The sequence below is a fragment of the Pipistrellus hanaki genome (assembly GCF_964339955.1).
Source record: "Pipistrellus hanaki genome assembly, chromosome: 2".
Classification (NCBI taxonomy): Eukaryota; Metazoa; Chordata; class Mammalia; order Chiroptera; family Vespertilionidae; genus Pipistrellus; species Pipistrellus hanaki.
The window spans coordinates 27,938,875-27,962,376 of record NC_140504.1 but is presented as its reverse complement, the minus strand read 5'-3'; the positions used below and the strand labels follow the sequence as shown (position 1 = coordinate 27,962,376).

At 39.3% G+C, this 23,502-nt stretch overlaps 2 protein-coding genes across 3 annotated transcripts; one reads left to right on the top strand and one right to left on the bottom strand.

Annotated features, from left to right (window-relative positions):
• Positions 1-996: 996 nt before the first annotated feature.
• MYNN (myoneurin) lies at positions 997-17,537 on the bottom strand. Of its 2 annotated transcripts, XM_084874128.1 has the most exons (8): positions 16,866-17,536; positions 14,942-15,237; positions 10,773-11,566; positions 9,885-10,044; positions 7,846-8,024; positions 6,919-7,002; positions 5,842-5,928; positions 1,005-3,544 (listed from the first exon to the last, which is right to left on the bottom strand). In XM_084874128.1, the coding sequence occupies exons 2-8, from the start codon at positions 15,205-15,207 to the stop codon at positions 3,282-3,284; spliced, it is 1,833 nt and encodes a 610-aa protein (XP_084730254.1). In that variant the 5' UTR covers positions 15,208-15,237; positions 16,866-17,536; the 3' UTR covers positions 1,005-3,281. The 2 variants fall into 2 exon arrangements, with proteins under 2 accessions (XP_084730255.1, XP_084730254.1); XM_084874129.1 differs by lacking the exon at positions 6,919-7,002 and having other exon boundaries at positions 997-3,544; positions 16,866-17,537.
• Positions 17,538-21,085: 3,548 nt separating this feature from the next.
• Positions 21,086-23,194, top strand: ACTRT3 (actin related protein T3). Its single transcript, XM_084872848.1, has 2 exons — positions 21,086-21,292; positions 22,118-23,194. The coding sequence occupies exons 1-2, from the start codon at positions 21,093-21,095 to the stop codon at positions 23,034-23,036; spliced, it is 1,119 nt and encodes a 372-aa protein (XP_084728974.1). The 5' UTR covers positions 21,086-21,092; the 3' UTR covers positions 23,037-23,194.
• Positions 23,195-23,502: the final 308 nt, after the last annotated feature.

Here is a 23,502-nt window from a genome sequence, read left to right as displayed (position 1 = left end):
CAGGTCACAGTTTGATTCCCAGTCTGGGCACATGCCCAGGTTTTGGGCTCAATCCCAGATATGTGTGTGTGTGTGTGTGTGTGTGTGTGTGTGTGTGTGTGCGCGTGCGCACGCGCACAGGACAGTGGATTGAAGATTTTCAACATTGATGTTTCTCTCTCTCTCTCTCTCTCTCTCTCTCTCTCTCTCTCTCTCTCAGTGGATTGAAGATTTTCAACATTGATGTTTCTCTCTCTCTCTCTCTCTCTCTCTCTCTCTCTCTCTCTCTCTCCCCCCACCTCTTCCTCTCTGAAATAAATAAAAATACTTTTAAAAAAGAAATTAATGCTCCAATAAGTAAATCTCAATATAGCTCATAAATAAAGAGTAAAAACGTAGAATTTACAGGTATTGCATTAAAATATAATTTCTTTTTACTTGGTGGTAAGTTCGAGACTCAAAATCTCTAAGTAAAAGATGAAAAGTTATATCAAGAGCTTCAATTATAAATGCTTCCCAAAGGAAAGATTAAAAATATTTAGGATAATAGTTCTCAATGTGTAGTATACATTAAGATAAACTGTGAGGCTTTGCAAGCACAGATATGTTCCAAAGATTGGTTGATTCAGTAGGCATAAGGTGAGGTGGGGCTTGGGTATCATTATTCTATAAATGTTTCTGATATGCATCAATGTTAGAACTATTCTGGATATTTAAAAACATGAATATATGTATATTGTCTTTATATGAGCACATTTCAACTACTCATTTGCACAATTTCTGTAGAATTAAAACATATAGAAAAGTGGTAAACTATTATTGCATTAGAACTAATAGAACCCTTTTTGGAGAAAAAATAAAACAATTTTCTATAATTTGTCTATCAAAATCCTATGAAATTAAACATAAAACAAGTATTTAAAAACAGCAATAAGTTCTTTATATATATATATATATATATAAAAAATCTGATTTCTTTTTAAAAAGTCTAACCTCTAACAATACAGTAGAAAAAGTCTCATACAAACATAAAACGAAACTTAAAAAATAATTTGTTTCCCAGTAAGATCTTCAGCATCCTAAACACTTTTTTAAAAACTTAGTAATACTTAATTAAGAACATCTTTCTTAAAACACTGCATTATGATAGACATATTTAAAGATGAACTTAACTAAAATGACACATTTGATTATCAGAATGATAGCAAATACAACTAAAATGTATGTATATTTTGATAAAGAATAGGATAGCAATAAAAAAATGACAAGACAGGAAATTCAGTCTTCAATCTTTCTTTACCTGTCAATTCTGAAGAGCATCAAGCCAATCCAATTTAAAATAAAATTATTTAAAAGCAAGATGTGATTTAAAAAAAAAAAAAAAGCATAGTAAATCAACTATAACCACTCCAATCCAATAATACTAAAAATAATAAATCTGAAGGCTAATTATGCAAAGTGCTAATGATCATATTAGAGGAAGTTTGGTAACTACTGCCCTCACAGAATTATGACATCATTAAAGAGCTTTTAAAAAGAAATTTTGTTCATTAGAAGCTTGAATTAATGAAGATATGAATTAAGTATAACCTCTCCATTTCAGCAGACTTCTTAAAGAGGCTGAGTCTTTTAATTTTCTTTAAAATCTTCACATTCCAATAAATTCCTATTGAATTTAAGCCAGAATAGATTAGTTGAACATTTTATAACTCTATAAATTGTATTTAAGCCCAGTATATTAAATTAATACACATGCATAGATTTCTTGGATAAAAAATTAAATACTATGTTTGATGGAAATATAAGGCATATTTCAAACTCAATTCAATTTAAGTCAATCCTACTGGTGGTAATTTACTGTAAAAATGCTGAGTGTGCTGTGAAATGGTGCCGATTTTTACAGTTCACAAGAATGAAGTAGTTTTATTATGGACTTTAGTTGGTTCCTATGACCAAGACCCCAAAGGAAATACAATTAAAGAATCAATACCAATAGAAAACACATGAACTTTATTATAGGTGTAGTTTAAAACCAAAACAAGCCACAACTAATGTATGGCAGAAATAAAATATAATGTCACCAAGGTGTTCGATTAGCGGTATAGAAACTGACTCTGAAACTGATAATGTTCAAAGATCAGGCAGTAAAATAAACCAATATGTGGGAAAAGTAGAATGAGGAAGAGTGGTAGCATCATCAGAAAAATACTGATTTTCTATGTTCACTAGGAAGAAAAAGGGCTATTATGAAGCTATAAACCACCAGCAAATGTTGTGGTTTATTATAAAATTTTAAACTCAAAACTTATAGAACACTCAAATATAAAATGTTTAATAAACTGGCTTTCTGATAACTCAAGTGTTTACTTATAATTGAAGTTAAATTTCTTAAATCTATATAATATAGATTCAGAAACCAAGTAATTTATAGTATGCATTGTTCATATTTAGAAAATTCTTTTTAGAATTTTCTATTTTAAAAGTGCACAACAGGTATAAGAGAAACTTATTAAAAATTTTAAAAACTCCCTCATCTTCAATAATCTAGAAATCTATTAAAACATAACCTGAATCAAATATTTAAACTGTCTTGTAACAAAGTAAAAATAACAAAGAGCTATTTAAATTCATTTTGAAAATGTAATCTCAGATAACTCAAATTTAAAGTACTGACCATTGGTTTTCTCAGAATAGTGAGTTTTAAAATAAACAAGTATTTATATACAGTTTTTCGAGCTTTTAAGAGAAATACTTCTTTTTGTTTCATTAAAAAAGTTATCTCCAATGGAATATATTAATAGAGAAGTAGCACAATTCTTATTCAGTATCTAAATTTTCTTGGGCAGAAATATGAAATTTTATTTTTTCCCCTCATAGATTATGTATTGATCTATGGAGCTTAGTAACAGCAATACTCTTGTGCTGATACCATCATGGATTTTACTTAAATTTTGAGGGGAAGAAAAATTTTAAGTCCCACAGGTAAAAAGTGAATCATATAAACTGACAGGTTCCACTTCAATAAATGAAAGGCAAGTCTAAAATGCAAAATAAAAATGGAATTTAGGCAGCTCTAAAAGAAAAGGAACTTTAACCACCCAAAATAGTGCTACTGACATAAAAGCCAAAACTCAAAACAAGCATTGCAGTTATGGGATACAGCATCAGGTGCCTTTACTTCAGTGAATGAATAATGGCCACAACTCAAAGGAAGGGTAATTTAAGATGAATATACGCACCTTACCAGAGATGTTTATGCTTACTACCAGAGATGTTTTAGCAAATCCATAATCCTCACAAAGTCAGTACAATTGTTGTAAAAAAATCAATTGTGGTTCTGAATACCCATTCACAGTTGACCTCAACAGGGTGTCCGATGTCAGAGACTGGTTGTCTGTGACCGGCAGAAGCATGTGGTGGTCCTCAGGCCCCAGTGGAAGGGCTAGTGGCAAAGTCATATCAGAAGGCTTCACATCCAAAGTTTCTGACAAAGGGCTTTTTTGTATGGAATCTTGTTCACTTAATGGATGATCCTCTATACTAGTATCTAGAATTTTATCTGCCCCTGAAATGGAAGGGGAAAAAAAATTATACAATCTTTAAAGACAAAACAAAACCCTTACCATTCCCAGAACTTGCATTCCAACCACCACACCTTTACTCAGGCTACTACTCTTTTGTTGAATATCCCTCCTTATCCGTACAAGTTCAACATGGGCTTCGAGACTAGGTTCAAACATCAACTCCACAATAAAAATGAACTAAACTGCCCTAGCCAGTTTGGCTTAGTGGACAGAGCATAGGCCTGTGGAGTGAAGGGTCCAGGGTTCGATTCTGGCAAGGGCACAAGCCCGGGTTGTGGGCTCAATTCCCAGTGGGGGACATGCAGGAGGCAGCTGATCAATGATTCTCTCTCATCATTGATGTTTCTATCTCTCTCTCTCCTTTCCTCTCTGAAATCAATAAGGAAATATGTATTTTTAGTTTAATAAAAATGGACTTAATTATTCTAGTCCTGGCTGAGTTGCTTCTTACCTATTTTACCACTCACTTGTCAGTGTTTCATATACTGCCTTGTGACAGGCTATCCTTTATAATAAAAGGGTATTATGCAAATTGACCGAACTGTGGAACAACCGGTCGCTATGACGTGCCCTGACCATCAGGGGGCAGATACTCAATGCAGGAGCTGCCCCCTGGTGGTCAGTGCGATCCCACAGGAGCCCTGCTCAGCCACAAGCTGGGCTGAAGGCTGGTGAGCACAGCAGCAGAGCTAAGGATGTCTGACTGTGGCTTAGGGAGCCCACTCCTTGCATGGGACACCCCGAGGGCTCCCGGACTGCTAAAGGGCAGCGCACAGGCCAGGCTGAGGGCCCAGCCTCTAGTTTCTCTTATCACTATTTAACATTCAACTTAGGTATGCTTTGAATCCTCAAATAAAGTACCTAATAGAGCATTATATATAATAAATACTCCACAGTATTTATTCACTGGCTTTATTAACAAGTTGTTCATACTAGTCTGTAAATTCAAGTTCAGAGGTAAGGTACTTTCATATATTTTCAGAGGTAGGAAATTCTGCTCTACTCAACTGAATAATTATACTGACTAAAGATATACTGACTAAAGATACAATTTGCCTTCAAATTTTCTACCAGCTTTACCATGCTCCTGACAATCCAAAGTATTGACATGATTACAATCTATTATTGTTAGACAAAACTGTGTATTTGCTTGTATAAAAAGGTAACTCGGTAACTCAGTTCTTGCAGAATACTCTTCTGTTCAATCAAGAATGTGGCTTACAACCCCAGTGATTCTCTCCACAATGAACGCTTCCTTTCCCATTTCCACCCTCTTAACTCTTCTCTGTCCTGTAAGTTCCCCAGGATTAGTTCTTTCCAATACCTTAGGAGTAATTTATCTTCAGCACTTAGTGTCTCTATTATAGGCTACATTTTTGTCTTGTAATCATATTGATTTAGATTTCTGGTCTCCCACACCAGACTGCAAGTTTTTTGAAGGTTAGACTACGCCTTGTTCAACTTCATAGACCCTGAAGTTATGTGTACATTAGAAGTACTTAATAAATTTTTGTAATTAATGACTCAATGCAGTCTTCAGATGTTACTAATTAAATCCTTATATTTATGTTTCCTATCAAAGACTCACTAGCATTTCTATAGACTGAAGAAGCTTGGTGTTTTGTTTTGTTTCTAATCAGGACAGAAGAAAAATGGTAAGCTCAGTGAAGCTTTTTCAGGGAATTCATTTTAAGCAATACACATAAAATGTTGTACTCTGGCTCTCTTATTTTTATAAATTATTAGTATAGTAATACTAGAGGCACGGTGCACAAAATTCATGCAAGGGGGGGTGTCCCTCAGCCCAGCCTGCACCCTCTCCAATATGGGACATCCCTCTCACAATCCAGGACTGCTGGTTCCTAACTGTTCATCTGCCTACCTTCCTGACTGCCCCTAACCACTCCCCTGCCAGCCTGATTGATGCCTAACTGCTCCCCTGCCAGCCTCTTTGTCCCTAACTGCCCTCCCCTGCAGGCCTGTTCTCCCCCAACTGCTCTCCCCTGCAGTCCTGGTCTCCCCCAACTGCTCTCCCCTGCAGGCCCGATCACCCCCAACTTCCCTCCTCTGCCGGTGTGGTCACCACTAAAAAAAATCAGATTTTTGAATGGAGAAAATAGTTAATATTATTTATTAGAAGATCAATATGGAAAATTCAGAGTGAACTTATATACAAATTATAAAGCTACTTTTCTCATATGTATCTAGTTAAAAAAAAAAATCTAAGCTGTTATAATCAATAATGAGATCACCAAAATTTTAAAACATAAGCCTTTACCAGAATGAACTTTTGTTTTGTGCTTCTTTAAATTTTTAATATCCGTGTAAGAATTTCCACATAATTCGCAAATAAATGGTCTTTCTCCTGAAAAATAAGTTAAAAGCTTAAAACCTCAATATTTTAGAAGTCAAGCTAAGACAAAAATATCAATGCTTATGAGCACAAGGCAAACATTACTACACTGTTTAAATTTATTTCAAATTACCATTTTAATCATCTGGTTCTAATATAGTGAAATAAAAACTTCTATAAACATAGGCACTCCTTTACTTTATGTAAAACATCCCCATTTTATGGAAAATTGAGCATTTCATTAACAGAAATTTTAAACTAAAACAAAAACAAAAACTTGTATTTCTATCAGACATTTAGTAAGTGCAATTAAATACCAGACCTTGGGCTAAGAGATAGAGTGGAGAGAGAAAGCATAATTATGGTTTCTGTTCTCAAGTAGTTTACAAATTAGAAAATCTTTTAAAAACCTGACAATAAAATGCTACAAAATTGTAATTCTCTTGAAATAAGAACTGTCTGATGCTTAAAGTTGACAACAAATTTATTAAATGTTTCCTAGGTGTTCACACAATTCAAAACAGAAATTATGAGGAGTAATTTTTAAAAATAAAAATAACAGCACATTTTCAAAGTGGCCTTTTCCTTTAATACTTTTTCTACATTTAATATTTTCTTCATACAACTTACAATCACAACTTACTACCTTTTGCAACAAACATGCCAATATTAAAATTTATTCCTAAAACTTGCTGAATACTGTTTAATAAGAAAATATTATATAAATGATTCCTTTTCATTTATTGGTATATCTGTGCAATTAAATCCAAATCACTTAAAAAACTATTATCTGGCATACCTCTTAGAAAATCTACACAATTCTCGACCAAATTTATTTCACACTTCAAACAAGTAAGCAAATGAAAAGGTGATATTTATGCATTAAAATATTACTGAAAAGTACAACCTATACTATATAGTCCATAATGGCTTAAAAGTCAAGGTTTATATGAAAAGAAATTAGAGAGAACAAAATATAATACATTCTCCCTAAACACAGACCTGTATGGGATCGAAAGTGTTTGTTGAGCTCTCCTGAGGAAATAAAACTTTTCCCACAAATACCACATATGTATGGTTTTTCACCTAGATGAAAATAAAAGATAGCGAAGTGGTGTACTATACCAAAATAATATATATTAATTACAATAATTTAAAGTAAGCTGATTTAAAATATTAAAATTAAAACCTCTTTATATTTTAGAGGTATTTTCAGTGTGATCCAACTGAAATGAATATTAGTAATTATGTTATACTGTTCATGTAACCTGATGCTTTTGATCTAATAAAACTTTATTCCTGCAAATGTCCTTCTAGTAGCTAAAATCAGTCAAGAAATTAGATTTTTATATGGTAAAAACATGTCAATTCATCAACCATATTTCAATTCTTGCTATGTACTATATTATTAAAGAGGTATAAAATTAGGAAAAAATAAAAACCTTTGAATAAGATTTGTTTCAAAATTAATACTTCACATTTATAGTATCTGTTTACTTTGCAAATATTAGAATGTCTGTATAATAAAAGTCCTAAGAAGTTATAAAATCAATATTTTACCCAAACCCACCACTACCCCTTAATTTCATTTTATAGGTTTGTCCAAAGGAAATGAAACTTCAAGAGGCTAAGGAGCTTCTAAGGTCACAAAATATGTCTCAATTCAAGTTTATATATTGTCAAAATTATCTGATTTTAATGTATATGTTAAATGATAAAAATGTCACCATTTATTATTTTAGAAAATAAGTGTTTTTATATCTAATAGCTATCTAAAAATCATAAGCATAAAGTTTCAAAAAGCACAAACACAACCGATGTATAACTACAAAGTCTGTAATCTACTTTACAAAATCTGTAAAGGCTCAGCTTCCCCTTTTATTTACAACTTTCAGTGTTTTAAACAGTCTCTGCACATCAAATTCTTACCTGTATGTTTTCGAGAATGAGTGATAAGAGAACTAGAGACAGCAAATGCCTTCCCACAAGTATCACACACATAAGGCTTTTCTCCAGTATGCCTACGAACATGATAGGTCAGTGTGCTGGCTTGGGCAAACCTCTGTCCACACCTATCACAGACATATGGCTTCTCTCCACTATGCTTCCTATTAGTAAATAAGTATAAAGTTATATGCTAATAAGTAAAACAATTTGGAGCATTTTTCATATAGTATTTTAGTTCATTTCATCTTAACAGACCAATTACATGAACTTTAAACCCACAGGTTCAATGGTTTGGTTGTTATCAAAATATCAGTTCTGAGACCAGGTCAAAAAGTTCTGCCATATCTTTACATGGTTGTCAAGTGCGCCCCTAATTCTGCAGGCAATTATTTTTCCTTGTCCATTCACTCACTCTTCAAAACTCTTTCCTCAAACCTTCAGCACCTCCTCACCATCTTCACGCTTAGCTGATTTCTTTGCTTCCTTTTTCACCAAGAAAAATTTAAGCAATCATAAATTTTCCACTATCACATCTCTCTATCTATAGAGATCTGTACCTATATAGTTAGCTTTCTTTCTTGTTAACTCTGAGGGTGACAATTCATCTGAATCCCACTACTCCCATTTGTATAATTAAGATACTACCCCCTTCATTTTCCTTCATGTTACATCATCCATTTTTCCTACCCCATTGGATTGTAGCATACATACTGATGTCTCCCATCTTAAAAAAAGACCCTTGACCTACTTGCTCCTCCACTTTCCTCACGCTTATCAAAAACTTGAGTCTCCAACTGTTCTTTCGTTTCTTCCCTACTAATCTCTTCTCTACTAGCCTCTAACACACTGCTTTTGTCAGAAGCACTGATTGCTGACCTCTCACTTTCCAAAGTCCAAGTCAATTCTGTCCTCATCTCCCTATCATCACAGTATGACAAAGCCAATCATTCCCCTCTGGAATCATTTCTTCACCTGGATTCTGGGGCAACCCACTCTTCTGGTTTTTCTCTTATATTGGCTGTTCCCTCCTCGTCACCTTTGCTAGTTCTTGTCCATCTCCCAGGACTCTTGTGTGTGTCTCACAACTTCAATCCTTTGATCTCTTGTCTATACACATTCATTCTCTTGGTGATTTCATCCAATGTTATGGATGTTGATGACTCTCAAATTTATATTTTCTGTATGTTGATGACTCTCAAATTTATATTTTCAGATTAAACCCTGAATTCCAGACTTAGACAACCAACTGTATTATATAGTTCCATTCAGATGTCTAATAGCCATCTAAAATTTAACATATTCAGAATTCTTCTAACAACTCCTGTACTCCTGCTTAAATCCTCTATCCACAAATTTTCTCTATTTCAGTTAATGGGAATACCATCTTTTCAGGTGGTCAGGCTCAAAATGTCAAAATCATCTTTGATCTTCCTTCCTTCCTTCTTCTCTCCCCTCTTCCCAACTTTCCTTCCTTCCTTTCATGCCCCACATCCAATCTGCAGCAAATTCTGTTTGTCTTACATTTATAAATATATTCAGAATCTGATTACTACTTACCAGCTTAACAATAACCCACAACCTTCGGACCAATTTGATTACTACTTATCTTTCCCACTGCTACCAATCTAGCTGACCAACATCATTCTCACTTGGGTTTTACCTAGAGTATCCTAACTGGTAAATTTGCTTCTACTCTTGCAATCAATCCTATAATCATTTCCAAATATAGCAGCCAGAATGATCCTCTTATAAGACAAGCAACATCACATCACTTACTTCTCAATCTTAAGAATAAAAGCTTTATAATGGCCTATAAAACTGTACACCATCTGGACACCTTAATAACATTCTGATCTTATTTCCGTCCAGTCACCACAGTTTCCTTGACTGTGTGAAGGATACTGGATAGTGGAACCACATTTAGAACTTAACTGTCCTGAATTCTAATACAGCAGTCAATTCATAAGACTATAGTGAATGACAGACGCAAAGGTTAAACGTTTTTTGGTTTTGTTTTTTACCTTGCATGAATCTTGAGATTGCTAGAAGTTGCAAATTGTAAATTGCATACATCACATTTATAGGGTTTTTCCTCACCATGATGCATGCGACTATGGAAGACGAGCTGGCATTTCTGAGCAAATCCTTTATCACACAAATCACATTTGTATGGCTTCTCACCTAAAAGAAGTAGTAAATAAAATTGATATTTAGAAAGAAATACTCTGTCTTTGTTGCTTAAATCATAAACCTTCAAAAGTGTCCAACAGAACTAGTTTCAGTATTCAGAAAATGTTAAATTGTTTTAAGTAAAAAAAAGCAAATAGGATCTCTCTTCTTCCAGATTTATTGAAAACAACAGTGGAGTTAAAAGAAATTAGTATTTCTTAATTCATAATAGTGAAAAGTGATCAATGAGAGAAATATACATTGCATCTTAAAAACTACAAATCTAAGTGTACCTATCAAGGAAAATGTAGATGCTGAGGAAGAAATATTGTGTAATGCTAATATTATGTTCAGAAGTTGACAAAGTCTAGGAAGCAGGTGGTGAAATGTGTTAGCCAAATCTGAGAACTGGTCTGAGTTGTAATTACTTTTTTCTCTTTATCAGTTTTTAAATCTTTGTGTTAATATTCAAATTTATGCTTATTTTAACTCTGAGGGAAAATGGTATAAAGAGCTCATGTATTAAGGACTAGAGAACCAGTTGCAATAAAATAAACACTTGATTAAACACTTGCTCACAATTACAAGGAAATCTTCAAAACTTCAACATCCTAAATAGTTTTATGAATACAAGTATATCAAATTTTAATCATAGTCAACACTGTATAATAACTTCTCTATTACAAGCACTATTTCAGTTACAGTATACAAACAATTATATCTCCCATAAATCATCTTACCTGTATGAGTCCTTACATGTGTTTTCAGCTGGTTACACTGGGTAAATGCCTTTCCACACAAATGGCAAACATAAGGTTTGACTCCTTTATGTATTCTCATGTGCCTTCTCAAGCTGCTGGCTTCTGAAAACACTTTCCCACATGTGTTACACATTGGCTTGGCCTTGGAGTACCTCTGATCCAGCTCTTCCCCAGAGCTCTCCAGCTCATAAGAGTTCTTGACACTAGCTATATTGGACATAGAGTGTTCTTTCAGAGCACAGTTTGGCTGTGATTTTCCACGTTTCCGTTTCACTGGAACAGTTTGCACAATATCTTGTGTTGGAAAAGTATTTTCCACAACTGATGTCAACTCAAGTTCTGAATTATCATTTCTTTGTGCAACCTGTTCCATTACAGGTGTGGACAATTTATTTGCATCTAGAAATAATTCAACAGATGTTTTCTCTAAAAGGTTGCTGGGATATTGCACTGTTTTACTCTGCCCTGTTTTCTGCAAGTTGAAGGACTTCTTCTTCTTTTTAGTTTGAGATGACTTCTTTGCTAAAGCCCCTTGTTTAGGATTTGTCTGAACTAAATCTGTAGACACTTCTGATTTCTCCCGACTGTTATAATCTCGTAGAGTAAGAAGACAAGTCTGTTGATTCAATTCAATGTTTCCAGTAATACTAGATATCTCTGTAGAAGAGGGATTAGCAATAAAAGCAAAATCTTCCATCTTTATTTTACATTTAGTGACCACCTCTTCCACTTTGAGATAGTCAGCAGCCTGATGAATTTCTTTAACATTCCAACTGTAAGGAAACAAGGCTAAATGACAACATTCTGATCAAAGAAAAACTTTTTTTTTTTTTTTTTAAAGAAAAACTGTTTTTGAAACAGAGCTGTGCATGTATTTCAATGTCTTTAAAGCCCTAATGAAGCAGAATGATGAGAAAGGCATAACTAAGAATAAATCTACAAAATTCATTCATTCACTCAGAGTAATGTTTAGGCAAAAATATCCAGCTTTACAAATAGACAGAATGGCAGAACAATCAAACAACCAATCAAAGTATATTATGCTAATGATATGCTAAGGCTGCTCAACTGACCACCAGAGGGGCAGATGCTCCAACCGGTAGGTTAAGCTTGTTGCTGGGATCTGGCCTTTTGGGACTGAGTGAGATGGGCTGGACATCTCACTCAAGTCCTCCTGTGGTCCCTCCCAGGCCTGATCGTGCACTGGTGGAGTCCCTCAGCCTGGCCTGCACCCTCTAGCAATCAGAGACCCTCAGAGGATGTCAGATAGCTGGTTTCAGCCCAATCCCACAGGTCACTTCCCTTGGGAGGGTGCCAGATGCAGGGCTCATGGCTGGTGAGCCTCTCCCGATTGGCACGGATTAGGCCTGAGCAGTGGGGCCAGGATGAGCGGGAGCAGCAGGTAGAAGCTGCAGGCGGTGTTTCAACCTGATCCCTGCAGGCCACCCAGAGGGACCTCACCCATGCACAAATTCATGCACTGGGTCTCTAGTTTATTATAATACCCATTTTACATACAAATGAAGGGTCAAAGGTCCAAAGAAATTAAGTAATTTTTCCAAAATAAGAATTAGAACTAAAATTTGACCAAGGTAGCTGAAACCGGTTTGGCTCAGCGGTAGAGCATTGGTCTGCGGACTGAAGGGTCCCAGGTTCGATTCCGGTCAAGGACATGTACATTGGTTGCCAGCACATTCCCGGTGGCGGGTGTGTAAGAGGCAGCTGGTCGATGTTTCTCTCTCATCGATGTTTCTAACTCTCTATCCCTCTCTCCTCCTCTCTGTAAAAAATCAATAAAATATATTTTAAAAATATATAAATAAATAAATAAAATAAAATAAAATTTGACCAAGGTAATCTGGCTCCTGAGGCCACTCAATTCTCTACTACTATGTTTTCTCTCTTTCTTTGTGTTTAATGTTATTTTCTTTCTTAATTTATTTTTTAAATTAATAACTAGCATTCTAGGTCTTAATTTAAAGGAGGGAGGGGAGAGGGAGAGAGGGGGAGAGGGAGGGATAGTGGGGGAGGGGGAGAGGGAGATGGGGACAAGTTGACAGACAGACAGATAGACAGACAGACACCTCCTGAAACCTGGAATGTGCCCCAACCGGTTCCTGAATCTACCACCTCTTGGCATATAGGCTGATGTTCCCAATAACAGATTCACGCTGGTCATGCTATTCTGTTTTCTTAATCACTAAATTACACAGGCTTCCTATTTTTGATAAACTCATCTCTTACACATTTATGGCTGGGCTCAAATAATTAGCTCCTCAGGAAAGGCATGTACCAAAAAAGATTGACCGAACATCTGGCTTTTGTTTACGAAAGTGCAAAGTCAGATGCTCTTCAGTATGTACAGATCAACTCAATATTTTCCTGGCTAAGTTCACTGAGAAAGGGAAAACACTAAATTGAAGAGCAACCAAAATGCACTGGTTTTGTGGTTATTTTATATTAAATATTCTGGATTTTTAATCAGAAGCACTTCTATAGTCAACTTCTCAATAAATTCAAATAATTTATCATGAGATTAATTTATTACACTGCTGTTTCTTTATTCAACTCATACAAAACTGACTCAATCAATACACCATTTAAAAATTAATTCCAAAACTGCATGAATGTTTCTTTTTTTTTTTTAATATATTTTATTGATTTTTTTTACAGAAAGGAAGGGAGAGAAATAGAGAGCTAGAAACGCCGATGAGAGAGAAACATAGACCAGCTGCCTCTCGCACACCCCCCACCGGGGATGTGCCTGCAACCAACGTACATGCCCTTGACCGGAATCAAACCTGGGACCTTTCAGTCCGCAGACCGAAGCTCTACCGCTGAGCCAAACCGGTTTCAGCATGAATGTTTCTTTTTCAAAAGTATTAACAAATATCATGGTTCTAGCTTTTTAAAGAGATGCATTTCCATGATAACGTGCAATATAAAAGAGAGAAGAATTGTGTTTAATGTGCATGTGCTGATCTCTACAAAATCATCTGGAAAAGAACTTTTTTTCAAAATGTTAATGGCTATCAATAGGTGGCAGAATTTCAGGTGTTTCATTTTTTTCTTTTTCTAATTGTTCTCCAAGAAATGTAGAATTAAAGTGGGAGAGGAAGGTAGAGAAGAGAAAACCAAGGAAACTAATGTTCACTGGGAGATAGTCCTTCAAGTAAATCTTTAAATCTTCACAGGAATATCAAGGTAATTATTACCATTCTGATTTTCAGAGACTGGAAAACTGAGGCTCAGACAGGCTGCATCTTGCTCAAAGAGACATAGTGACTGACAGGCAAGATCTAATTCTAAAGCCCATAATCTCTCTATGTCAGAAGGTTATGATCTATTCATGTTCACACTTTCATAAGAGATGGAGGAAAGACAAGAGTAATCTGTATTCTCCTTCTTTTAATTTGCTCCACCGTCTCCCCCACAAACTACTAAATGCATTGATACTAAGCTAATTATACAGATCATTACATATCAAGACACACAGTGCCTTCATTATCAAAGTCCTCAGTTAGTGTAGTGGCAGCATTAAGCATATTAAAGAACCATTAGAGCACCTTGGACCTAACTTAAACATTAGTATTGATAGCTTTACAAAGGTAACAGCAGTCACTGCCACTGAAGTTATTTTCCTAAATCAAGATCAGGAAGAGATCCTGCACACTATTTATATCATAGTTGGAAATGGGAGTAACTATTAAATGAACACAGAGGTTCTTCCTTCTTTCTCCAATCTATACTCCTTCATCTCAAACAACTTAAAAGGTAGGGGAAAGTGAAGGAGAGAGAAAACCCAAGGAACATAAAGACCAAAGAGCAAGGGGAAACTCGAATTCACTTAGAATTCACTGTGTTTAATCTTCAAATTTACATAATCACCGGCTTTGTTTCAGTAGGTAAATCAAATATGTCAGAAACAAGGCTTTTAATCACATTCACATCTGTGCTTAAAAAAAAAAAAAAAAAAAAATGTGATCTGTTCATCAAAATCAGTGATGCTGGCTTCTTTAAAAAACGAACAGAAAACAACATTGTGCACTTCAATATTTTAAGATTCCAAGTTCAGAGACTGAATGTAACAAATTCAAATCTGGCGATTAGCTTTTAGAAGTGGGGGGGAAAAAAGACGTGTGCTTTACCTGTCAAGGTTTAAAGTTCCTGTGTATATAAACTCCAACAGCTTCTTGAATCCATCTGCCTTCACCTGACTCTGATCAAGAAAGACATTGTTCTCAGAAGTGCTTCTGTAGATTGCCCCGAAATACTCACTAAACGAGGCCAGCACATTCCGATGAGCTTTAAACTGGAATTCCCCAATCACTATGGTGCAGTCACAGAGAAAACCTGCTTCCCGTTGTTTGTTCAGTCTCTCTAAAAGGTGCTCACAGTGGTGTGAATACTGCATTTTGGTATCAGAATGGATTTTACCCTTGTTCTAAAAGACAAAAAAAAAAAAAAAAAAAAAAAAAGTAAGTCAGTAATCCTAAGTTTTCACCAAACCTGTCACCCAAGCAATTGGTAAGGGGAGAAGGGACGCAGGGCATAACATGAACAGGAATGAAGTAAGTTCTCATCTTACTCCCCCCCCCACCCCCGGCCCCCTCCCAACACACCAGAAAATTCTTATCAAACAGATATGGTCCAGATGCTCCAGGGATAAGTCCTTCCTATCTCTGCTTCACCTTGGCCAGCTAACAAAATCCTTTGTACAGGTCAATAAATGACAATAGTGGAAAACAAGTCCACAAGCTGAAAAGGAAGCACCACAACATTTCTCGCCTTCGTTTGGGCAAAAGTAAAAAGGATCCCAAGTCAATTTTATAGAAAAGATTCCTTTATTAACTTTTGGTCGAGAATATGTTTGTATATTTTCAGAAAACTACTCCAAGACACATGGGGATTACTGCAACAGAGAGGAGTTGTCAGGTCTGCTCCAACCACGAAGACAAGAGGAGAAAAAGTCCAGGACGCCTGGCCACGCTGGCAGACAGCAGCTGTGTGTAGCTGCAGGTTGCCCAGGACCAAACCAGAGAGGGTCGGACCTGCATTGCCACCATCTGTCCATCATCCAGATATCACTGCTGACATGTACACATTAAGGAACTATTTGACATCGAAACTGGGTCTCAGAACTGTTGGACCCTGAAATTGGGACTCAAACGTTTTTTGTTATTAGTTTATTTCTAGTCTGCAATTGCAAGATTTTTCAAAGAAAAGAAATGGGGGAAAATAGTTATAAAGAACCATTGAACAGACTGTCAAACTATAGAGGGAAGGCAAGGGAGGTTGGGGGGCTGTAAGAGATCAACTGAAGGACTTGTAGGCATGCAGATACACAAAACCAATGGATACAAAACAGGGAAGGGGGAGGGCCCGAAGGGGCAGGTGAAGGCATATGGGGGGGGGGGGAGGTGTGAATGGGGGGAGATCAAGGGGGAAAAAATGTTGATATATATATTACTATTTGTAATACTTCAAACAATTAAAAAATATATTTAAAAAATTTCTCGCCTTTGCACCGGCTGAACCTTCAAACTTTTAAGCGCAGTAGGCATAAAAAAAAAAGAAAAAAGAAAAGCGAACCAGTGAGAAACAATTCCTTGGGACAGAGGAGGAAAAGACCGGTAGGAGTTGTGATAACGGCTTCCACACCACGGAAACCCGTGCGCTCCGGCGGGGCACACAGCTGCTCCAAGACTCGGGTCGGCGCCCGGGGGGTGGAGAACCGGCGGGGCCGGGAGTTGTCAAAGGTTCAGTCCCGACCCGGGGTGAGGCCACGCCCCTCACCTCCCCACCTCCGCTCAAAGCGGTTTCCAGTGGCCGCCGAAGCCCGTCTCTCCCGGCTCCTGCCCTCGGCCCGGCTCCCACTCCCCCAGGACCCCACCGCAGAGGCTGTAGCCAAGGCCAACAGCAGGCTGCCTTGACCAAGCTCCCCACGTTCATCATGTCGTCCCGCCCTGCGCTCGAGCTCCAAGGTGCCCGCTCCCCCTCGTCCCCCACACGTGGCCCGGGGACCGGAAAGAGCGGGAACAGCGAGCTGTGGGGGGTGAGAACAGAACTCACCTATAGCAACCCAACCCGGGACACTGTTTCTTCACTCTCTCCCCGCCATCTTGGGAGGACGTCACCACGCCGGCTCCGCCTTTCCCTTCTTCCGCCACGACGACGTCACTTCCGGGTCCGGGAGTCCCTTGGCAACACTGGAGGCTTTAGGACCTCGGAGGTCCAACACCATCCGGGGCTGAACTAGCCGGTCCACACACACACACCCTCTTCACCCCAACACCTCACATGTCAGGGCACCCCCGCCCCACACACACACACAACCCAAAATAGCGAGCGTCAAAGATAGGAGGCCTCAGGGATCGCTCGGAGCGCCCCGCCGGCATTCCTCATCCTCGGCGTCCAGGTCGGCCAACTGTCCGCGCGTCTCGCGCTCGCTTCGCGGGCCTCTTTCCTGGAGCCCAAGCGCGCGGTGCATGCTGGGGCTTGTAGTTTCTTGTCTTCTCCCATCATCCTTTCCTTCCTCGGGAAAAACTGGACTGGGCTCTCGGCCACCGGGAGTTTTTGAGCTGAGACTGACGACCCCTTTTCAGTGTACATACCCGAACGCTCTTGGGACCTCCTGGATTTTGTTTGCATCAGCCAACTTGTAGCCCACTTTCCACGATACCCTGGCCGGGGGATAGGAGTCTGACGCGTGAAAAGCCGAGCAAAGATGTAGGGAACACTGGGCATGCGCAACGTTGGAGGAAGGTGGGCGTTATACCGGAAAAGGTTCTGAGCCCGGACTAAAAATATTTTAATGCAATTATTTACGTCGAATTCAAAAATTTTTATACAATATTTTTTAAAAATAAATCCTTATTGTTCAGATGATTACAATTGTTTCTCCTTTCCCTCCCTCCTCCCATAGCTCCCCTCCACCTGGTCCCCACTCCACCCACTGCCCTTACTCCTTTCTCTCTCTCCCTTCCCAATTCAAATTTTGTAGGGTGAAGGAAAGGGATGCCAGTTTGCATAATACACGAGAGGCGCAGACACATTAAGATAAATCATGTTGTGTGATGGCAGATTTTTTTTTCTAGTCTACTCGCAGACATCTTTTTAAGTCTCAGGAAACCAAAACTTCCAAAATTTCTTTATTGTTAAAAGTTGTGTCAGGACCATAGGAAGTTTGCTCGCAACTTTGTTTTAAAGGGCAGTCTCCACTGAACTTATTCGTTTCTTCTCTCTGAAGATTTTTCCAACCAGATGCTGTTTACTATTTTTATAACATCTGTCTACTCATTAAGAAGTCTATTTGTATACAAAAACACAGCCATGGTGTTTATAAAGAAAAAAATTGAGGCTGGTTCTTTCTTGATTTTGTCACTACACTCAAGGGTTTCGCTACTTGGGGAGCTGTATTTAAAAAAATAACAGAGGTGATTGTTGCAAGGTAGTTTTATTTACTTGCAGCAAGTAAAGGAGATGGGGATTCATGGCCAAAGCTGTCTCCCAGAAGAGTCAAGTACACACTGATTTTTCCTTTATAGTTGGCTACATTTATCTATTCTAGTTCCTTATCGAGCTCAATCTGTTTACAATTGGTATACAAAATACTGTGCTACATTTTAACATTTAGCAAGAATAACATTTAGTAAGAATGACCCAGACCTTGAGACCTTTGTCCTAACAATTTTATATTTCTTGTATACTTTTTTCTTATTTCACTTTTTTTTTTGTCAGAACACTTTTTGATGATTTATTAGTTCAGAAATATTTATGAGCCTCTCCTAGGTGCCAAGCATGACACTAGTATAAAGAATAAGAATAAGAATAAAGCATGGTCTATGGGGAAAATTAATGGAAAACCTAATGACATAATACTAAATAGAGTGTTCAGGAGGCCACAGAGCTAAGAGTTTTCACACTGATCTTCCCTGCTAGGCTATACATTACATTATTTTCCCAGTATCAGGTTGTGAGTTGAAGTAAAACAAACAAACAAAAAACCTTTAATCAAAGAAAAAATAAAAGAAAATTAAGTCTGGAGCCCTTCTTGCACATGGCACGCCACGAATAAAAACATTTGGTAAACAAATGAAATAATACCCAAACCGAAAGTTGAATTTTCGAAGGGTGTACAAGTTACTGTCTTTAAAATATATATATAATAAAGTAAAATAAAATAAAGGCAGATTGTTTTAGGAAAAGTTGTTTCCGCCCGGTTTCGAACCGGGGACCTTTCGCGTGTTAGGCGAACGTGATAACCACTACACTACGGAAACTTGGGTGTTAGTGGGGCTCCAGGAAGTCCTAGATATAGACATTGTAATTTGCCGTTCACTTAAAGTTAACTAAATTGACATCAATGTAACTTTTAACTGAAAGAAGAAATAAAACCAGAAAGAGGAAGATAACTATAATATGTTGAACAATGCTATTAGTTCAAAAATTGGAATTTGGTGCACTTATTTTTAAAGCTCCCTCCCCCGCGGTACTCGCTAGTTGCCCTTCTTTTGGGTACACTTTCTTCTATGAGAAAGAAGTGTTTACTATGCATCTTTTCCCAGAGGGGCGTTGCTGAGAGTGCCAGGCGAGTTTTTGGGCTTCGCTGCCCTGGAAGGGCGCGTCCTCGCGGATCCCGGAGTCCCGATCCCACAGCGGCGCGCCTCACCAAACCCCAACGCCGGGATTTAAATCAGCCGGTGAGAAGGCTACGCTTCCAAGCCCCTAGTGGAGGGACATGTAACAGTCTTTGAATTTCCTCCCTGGCTTCTGTACACCAGAGCTTCTAGATTGCATTTGGGGGTGAAACTCAAGATACCAAGACGCACCTTTTTGGCACGCAAGGTACTCACTAAGCCTGAGTGAGCTTCATCTGACTGAAGGAATATCACATTTGCTGCAAAGAGGTAGACACACCCTTAAGCCTAAAAATCCAGACTTTTTCAGAATAAGAATTAGCTTCCATATTACCCTGGAGATAACGCGATGAGATTGCATTAATTAGTTAATTAATGAATTAATGCGAGGTTCAACCATTTTGGTTTGGAGTGCATTATGCTTACAAGCCACACAAATAAAAAAAAAATATGCCCAGTATATAGCAACAATAATAAAAGTTTTTAAAATCCACTTCGTTTTTTTTCCCTTTTCTTTTTTGCTCAATTTCCTCTACCCCTTCCCCAGCTCCCCTCCTGACACTTATCAGACTGCTCCTCTATGAATGAGTCTGTCTCTATTTTTTGCTTGTTAGTTCTTTCTGTTCATTAGATTCCACCTATGAGTGAAATTAATATTTTAAAACCCACTTTACATTTGTATTGACTTGAGAGAGGGGGAGGGGACATAGATTTACTGTCCCATTTACTTATGTATTCAATGGTTGCTTTTTGTACTAGTTCGTATGTGTCCGGACCTGGAATCGAACCCGCTACCTTGGAGTATGGGTTGGACACTATAACCAACGGAGAGCTACCCAGCCAGGGCTTGCTAACACCCACTTTACATCCTAGCGTTTTTCTTCCTCCTCTTTTCAGAAATTGATTGGGTTTCAAAAGCAGGAACCCTGCCTCTCCTGCTGGGACTATCTTCCACTGTCTAACCTCTCCACTTCTTCCCACAGCTTTCCCCAAGGCCCTGGACAGACACTTAATCACTAGAATCCAATGGTTTGGGGGGAAATAAAACGTTTTCTAGCTATTCGAGGTATTGGAGAAAACAATTGTAATTTGCCGTTCACTTACTCTTAAAGTTAACTAAGTTAAAGTTAATGTAGATTTTAACTGAAAGAAGAAAATAAAGCCAGAAAGAGGAAGGTAACTATGTTGAACAATGCTATTAGTTCAAAAATTGGAATTTGGTGCACTTATTTTTAAAGCTCCCTCCCCCGCGGTACCCACTAGCTGCCTTTCCTTTGGGTACACTTTCTTCTATGAGAAAGAAGTGTTTTCTATGCATCTTTTCCCAGAGGGGCGTTGGAAGGGTTAGATTGTATTTTCGGGGAGGAAATTGGGTTTTCCTGATCTTGGTGTTCCAGGATTCCAGGAGTCAGGGAGAGAAGCCGCGGGGACAGGGGTAATTGGGAGCTCTGTGGGACCGGGACGCCCCTGCCCGGCGCTGCGGGACCTCGGGGGCTTTTGTGACGCGGGGTTCCAGGCTCCCGCCCGCACGCATCACTGGAAGCAGCCGGTGAGGGCAGGGACCGCGCCCCGCACCTCCCGTCCTCCCTCCCGGTGCGGGCCGCAGCCGGGACCGAGAGGGACCGGCCGGGAGCCCCGGGGCGGCGGCAGCGCGGGCAGCATGAGCATCTTCCAGCTCCCGGTGGTGATGGACAACGGCTCGGGAGTGATGAAGGCGGGCCTGGCGGGGTCCCGGGAGCCCCAGTTTGTGTACCCGAACATTATGGGCCGGGTCAAAGGCCAGAGCAGGGCGGCGCTGGGCGTGCAGGAGCTGTACGCGGGCGACCAGGCGCACAGCCGGAGAAGCGCACTGGCCATCAGGTGGGCACCGACTCTTCCCGGCGGACAGCACCCGCGGGGGGGGGGGGGGGGGAGCCCAGAGGAGGTGCGGGAGGGTGAGGGAAACGGTGAGGAAACCGGGAGGAGCCTCAGCTAGCCGGCGTTAGTGGAAATGCATGGGCCACAGCCCTCCGAGGGTGCCAAATGAGTGACTACTACTTGCTCTCTGGACCTGTACAAATGCACTCAAGCATGTAAATGTATCCATGATTAAATGCAAGTGCATGGAAGAATGTTACTTAATTCATGGAGCCTTTGCCGTTTGGGTGGTTGTCTCAAATGATTTAGTAGTAAAATTGTACTGTCATGTGAACATTCCCCTCCCCCCAACTTTTATATATAGATAGATAGATAGATAGATAGATAGATAGATAGATAGATAGATAGATTTTTTACAGAGAGGAGGGGAGAGTTAGAAACATTGATGAGAGAGAAACATCAATCAGCTGCCTCCTGCACAGCCCCTACTGGGGATGTGCCCACAACCAAGGTACATGCTCTTGACTGGAATCGAACCTGGGACCCTTCAGTCCGCAGGCCAAGGCACTATCCACTGAGCCAAACAGATTAGGTTCCCCCCTACACACACTCAACTTTTTTTTTTTAAAATTCACAAAGGGTTTTCCAAAGGGGATGTGGGGGATGGAAAGCAACAGAAATTGCAAAGGTAAGTAGCTTTCTACTTTTGCTGGTGGTTACCTTCTCTGAGAAACTCCTGCAGCCACTGCCCCTAACAGGGCACAATATGGGAATTGACCCAGGTCTGAAGGGTAGAAACTGCCACTGATGCTATTGTTCTTTCTGCAGCTACCCAGTGGAGCGTGGCCTCATTACTGCCTGGGGGGACATGGAGGTCATGTGGAAGCACGTCTATGACCATAGCCTGAAGCTGAAGCCCTGTGATCAGCCAGTTTTGATCACTGAGCCAGCCCTGAACCCACTAGCCAACCGACAACAGATCGCTGAAATATTTTTTGAGCATCTGGGGGTTCCTGGCTTCTATATGTCCATCCAGGGGGTACTGGCTCTCTTTGCGGCCGGCTTCACCACTGGCTTTGTGATGAATTCAGGGGCTGGGGTTACTCAGTGTGTGCCCATTTTTGAAGGTTACTGTTTGCCTCATGGTGTCCAGCAGCTACCCCTGGCTGGCCTTGACCTCACCAACTACCTCATGAGTCTGTTGAAGGACCATGGCATCGTACTGCTTAGCGCTGCAGACAGAAGGATTGTCGCAGATATCAAGGAAACCTCTTGTTACGTGGCAATGAACTACAAAGAGGAAATGGACAAGAAATGTGGTAGCATGGAGAAAGTTTACCAGCTGCCTGACGGGAGGGTGATCAAGCTCTATGACCAGCTCTTTCAATGTCCAGAGGTCCTTTTTTGCCCATCTCTCATGAACCTGGAGACCATGGGCATTGATAAGATGTGCTACAGCAGCATAATGAAATGCGATAAAGATCTGAGAAATTCCCTTTTCTCCAATATCATCCTTGCCGGGGGATCAACCTTGTTCCCTAATTTAGACAGGCGGCTAGTTAAAGATATAGCAAAGTTGGCGCCTCCCAATACCCCTATACAGGTTAGGGCTCCCCCAGAAAGGAAAATATCGGCCTGGATGGGAGGCTCTATTCTTGCGTCCCTGTCTGCCTTCCAGGACGTGTGGATCACCGCTAAAGAATTTAAAGAAGTAGGTCCCAACATAGTACACCAAAGATGCTTCTGAAATCTAGATAAAATGCTTACAAGAAAATGTTCCAAGCACGTGGGACAGAAAACTTGGGGATATTATGTTTCTGGGAGAACAGAAAATATTTCAATTATAGGACTGTCCATGTCTCTGTTGCATTTCTATAATCGGGGGAAATGATGGCGAAGCAGTAAAACAACCTGTTTATGGATTAGGGTGAAATTAAATGCTTCAGGAAACATTATTTTTTGACTTTGGAGACCTGACATTTTCCTTGGAGAGAGAAGAACTTGTGGTACAACATGTCATGTGCCACATGAGTGATATAGATTCAAGTTCGATGAAGTTTAAGGAACAAATCTTAAACTGCTGGACACCAAATCTTTGCTATGAGGAAAGATTTCATAGCAAAAGTACGCCATCATAGGTGGAATGGCATTGGGAGGGATAGGGGGGGAGGAACAGAGGGCAGATATTCAGAAATGCATTAAGGAAATAAACA

Coding starts and splice junctions, on each gene's coding strand:
- MYNN (XM_084874128.1), bottom strand. CDS start 15,207: ATGCAGTATTCACACCACTGTGAGCACCTTTTAGAGAGACTGAACAAA. Junction 10,045..10,772: donor ACATGTAAGGACTCATACAG/GTAAGATGATTT, acceptor TACTTCTTTTAG/GTGAGAAGCCATACAAATGT. Junction 5,929..6,918: donor ACACTTTCGATCCCATACAG/GTCTGTGTTTAG, acceptor CTTATTTTTCAG/GAGAAAGACCATTTATTTGC.
- ACTRT3 (XM_084872848.1), top strand. CDS start 21,093: ATGAGCATCTTCCAGCTCCCGGTGGTGATGGACAACGGCTCGGGAGTG. Junction 21,293..22,117: donor AGAAGCGCACTGGCCATCAG/GTGGGCACCGAC, acceptor TTCTTTCTGCAG/CTACCCAGTGGAGCGTGGCC.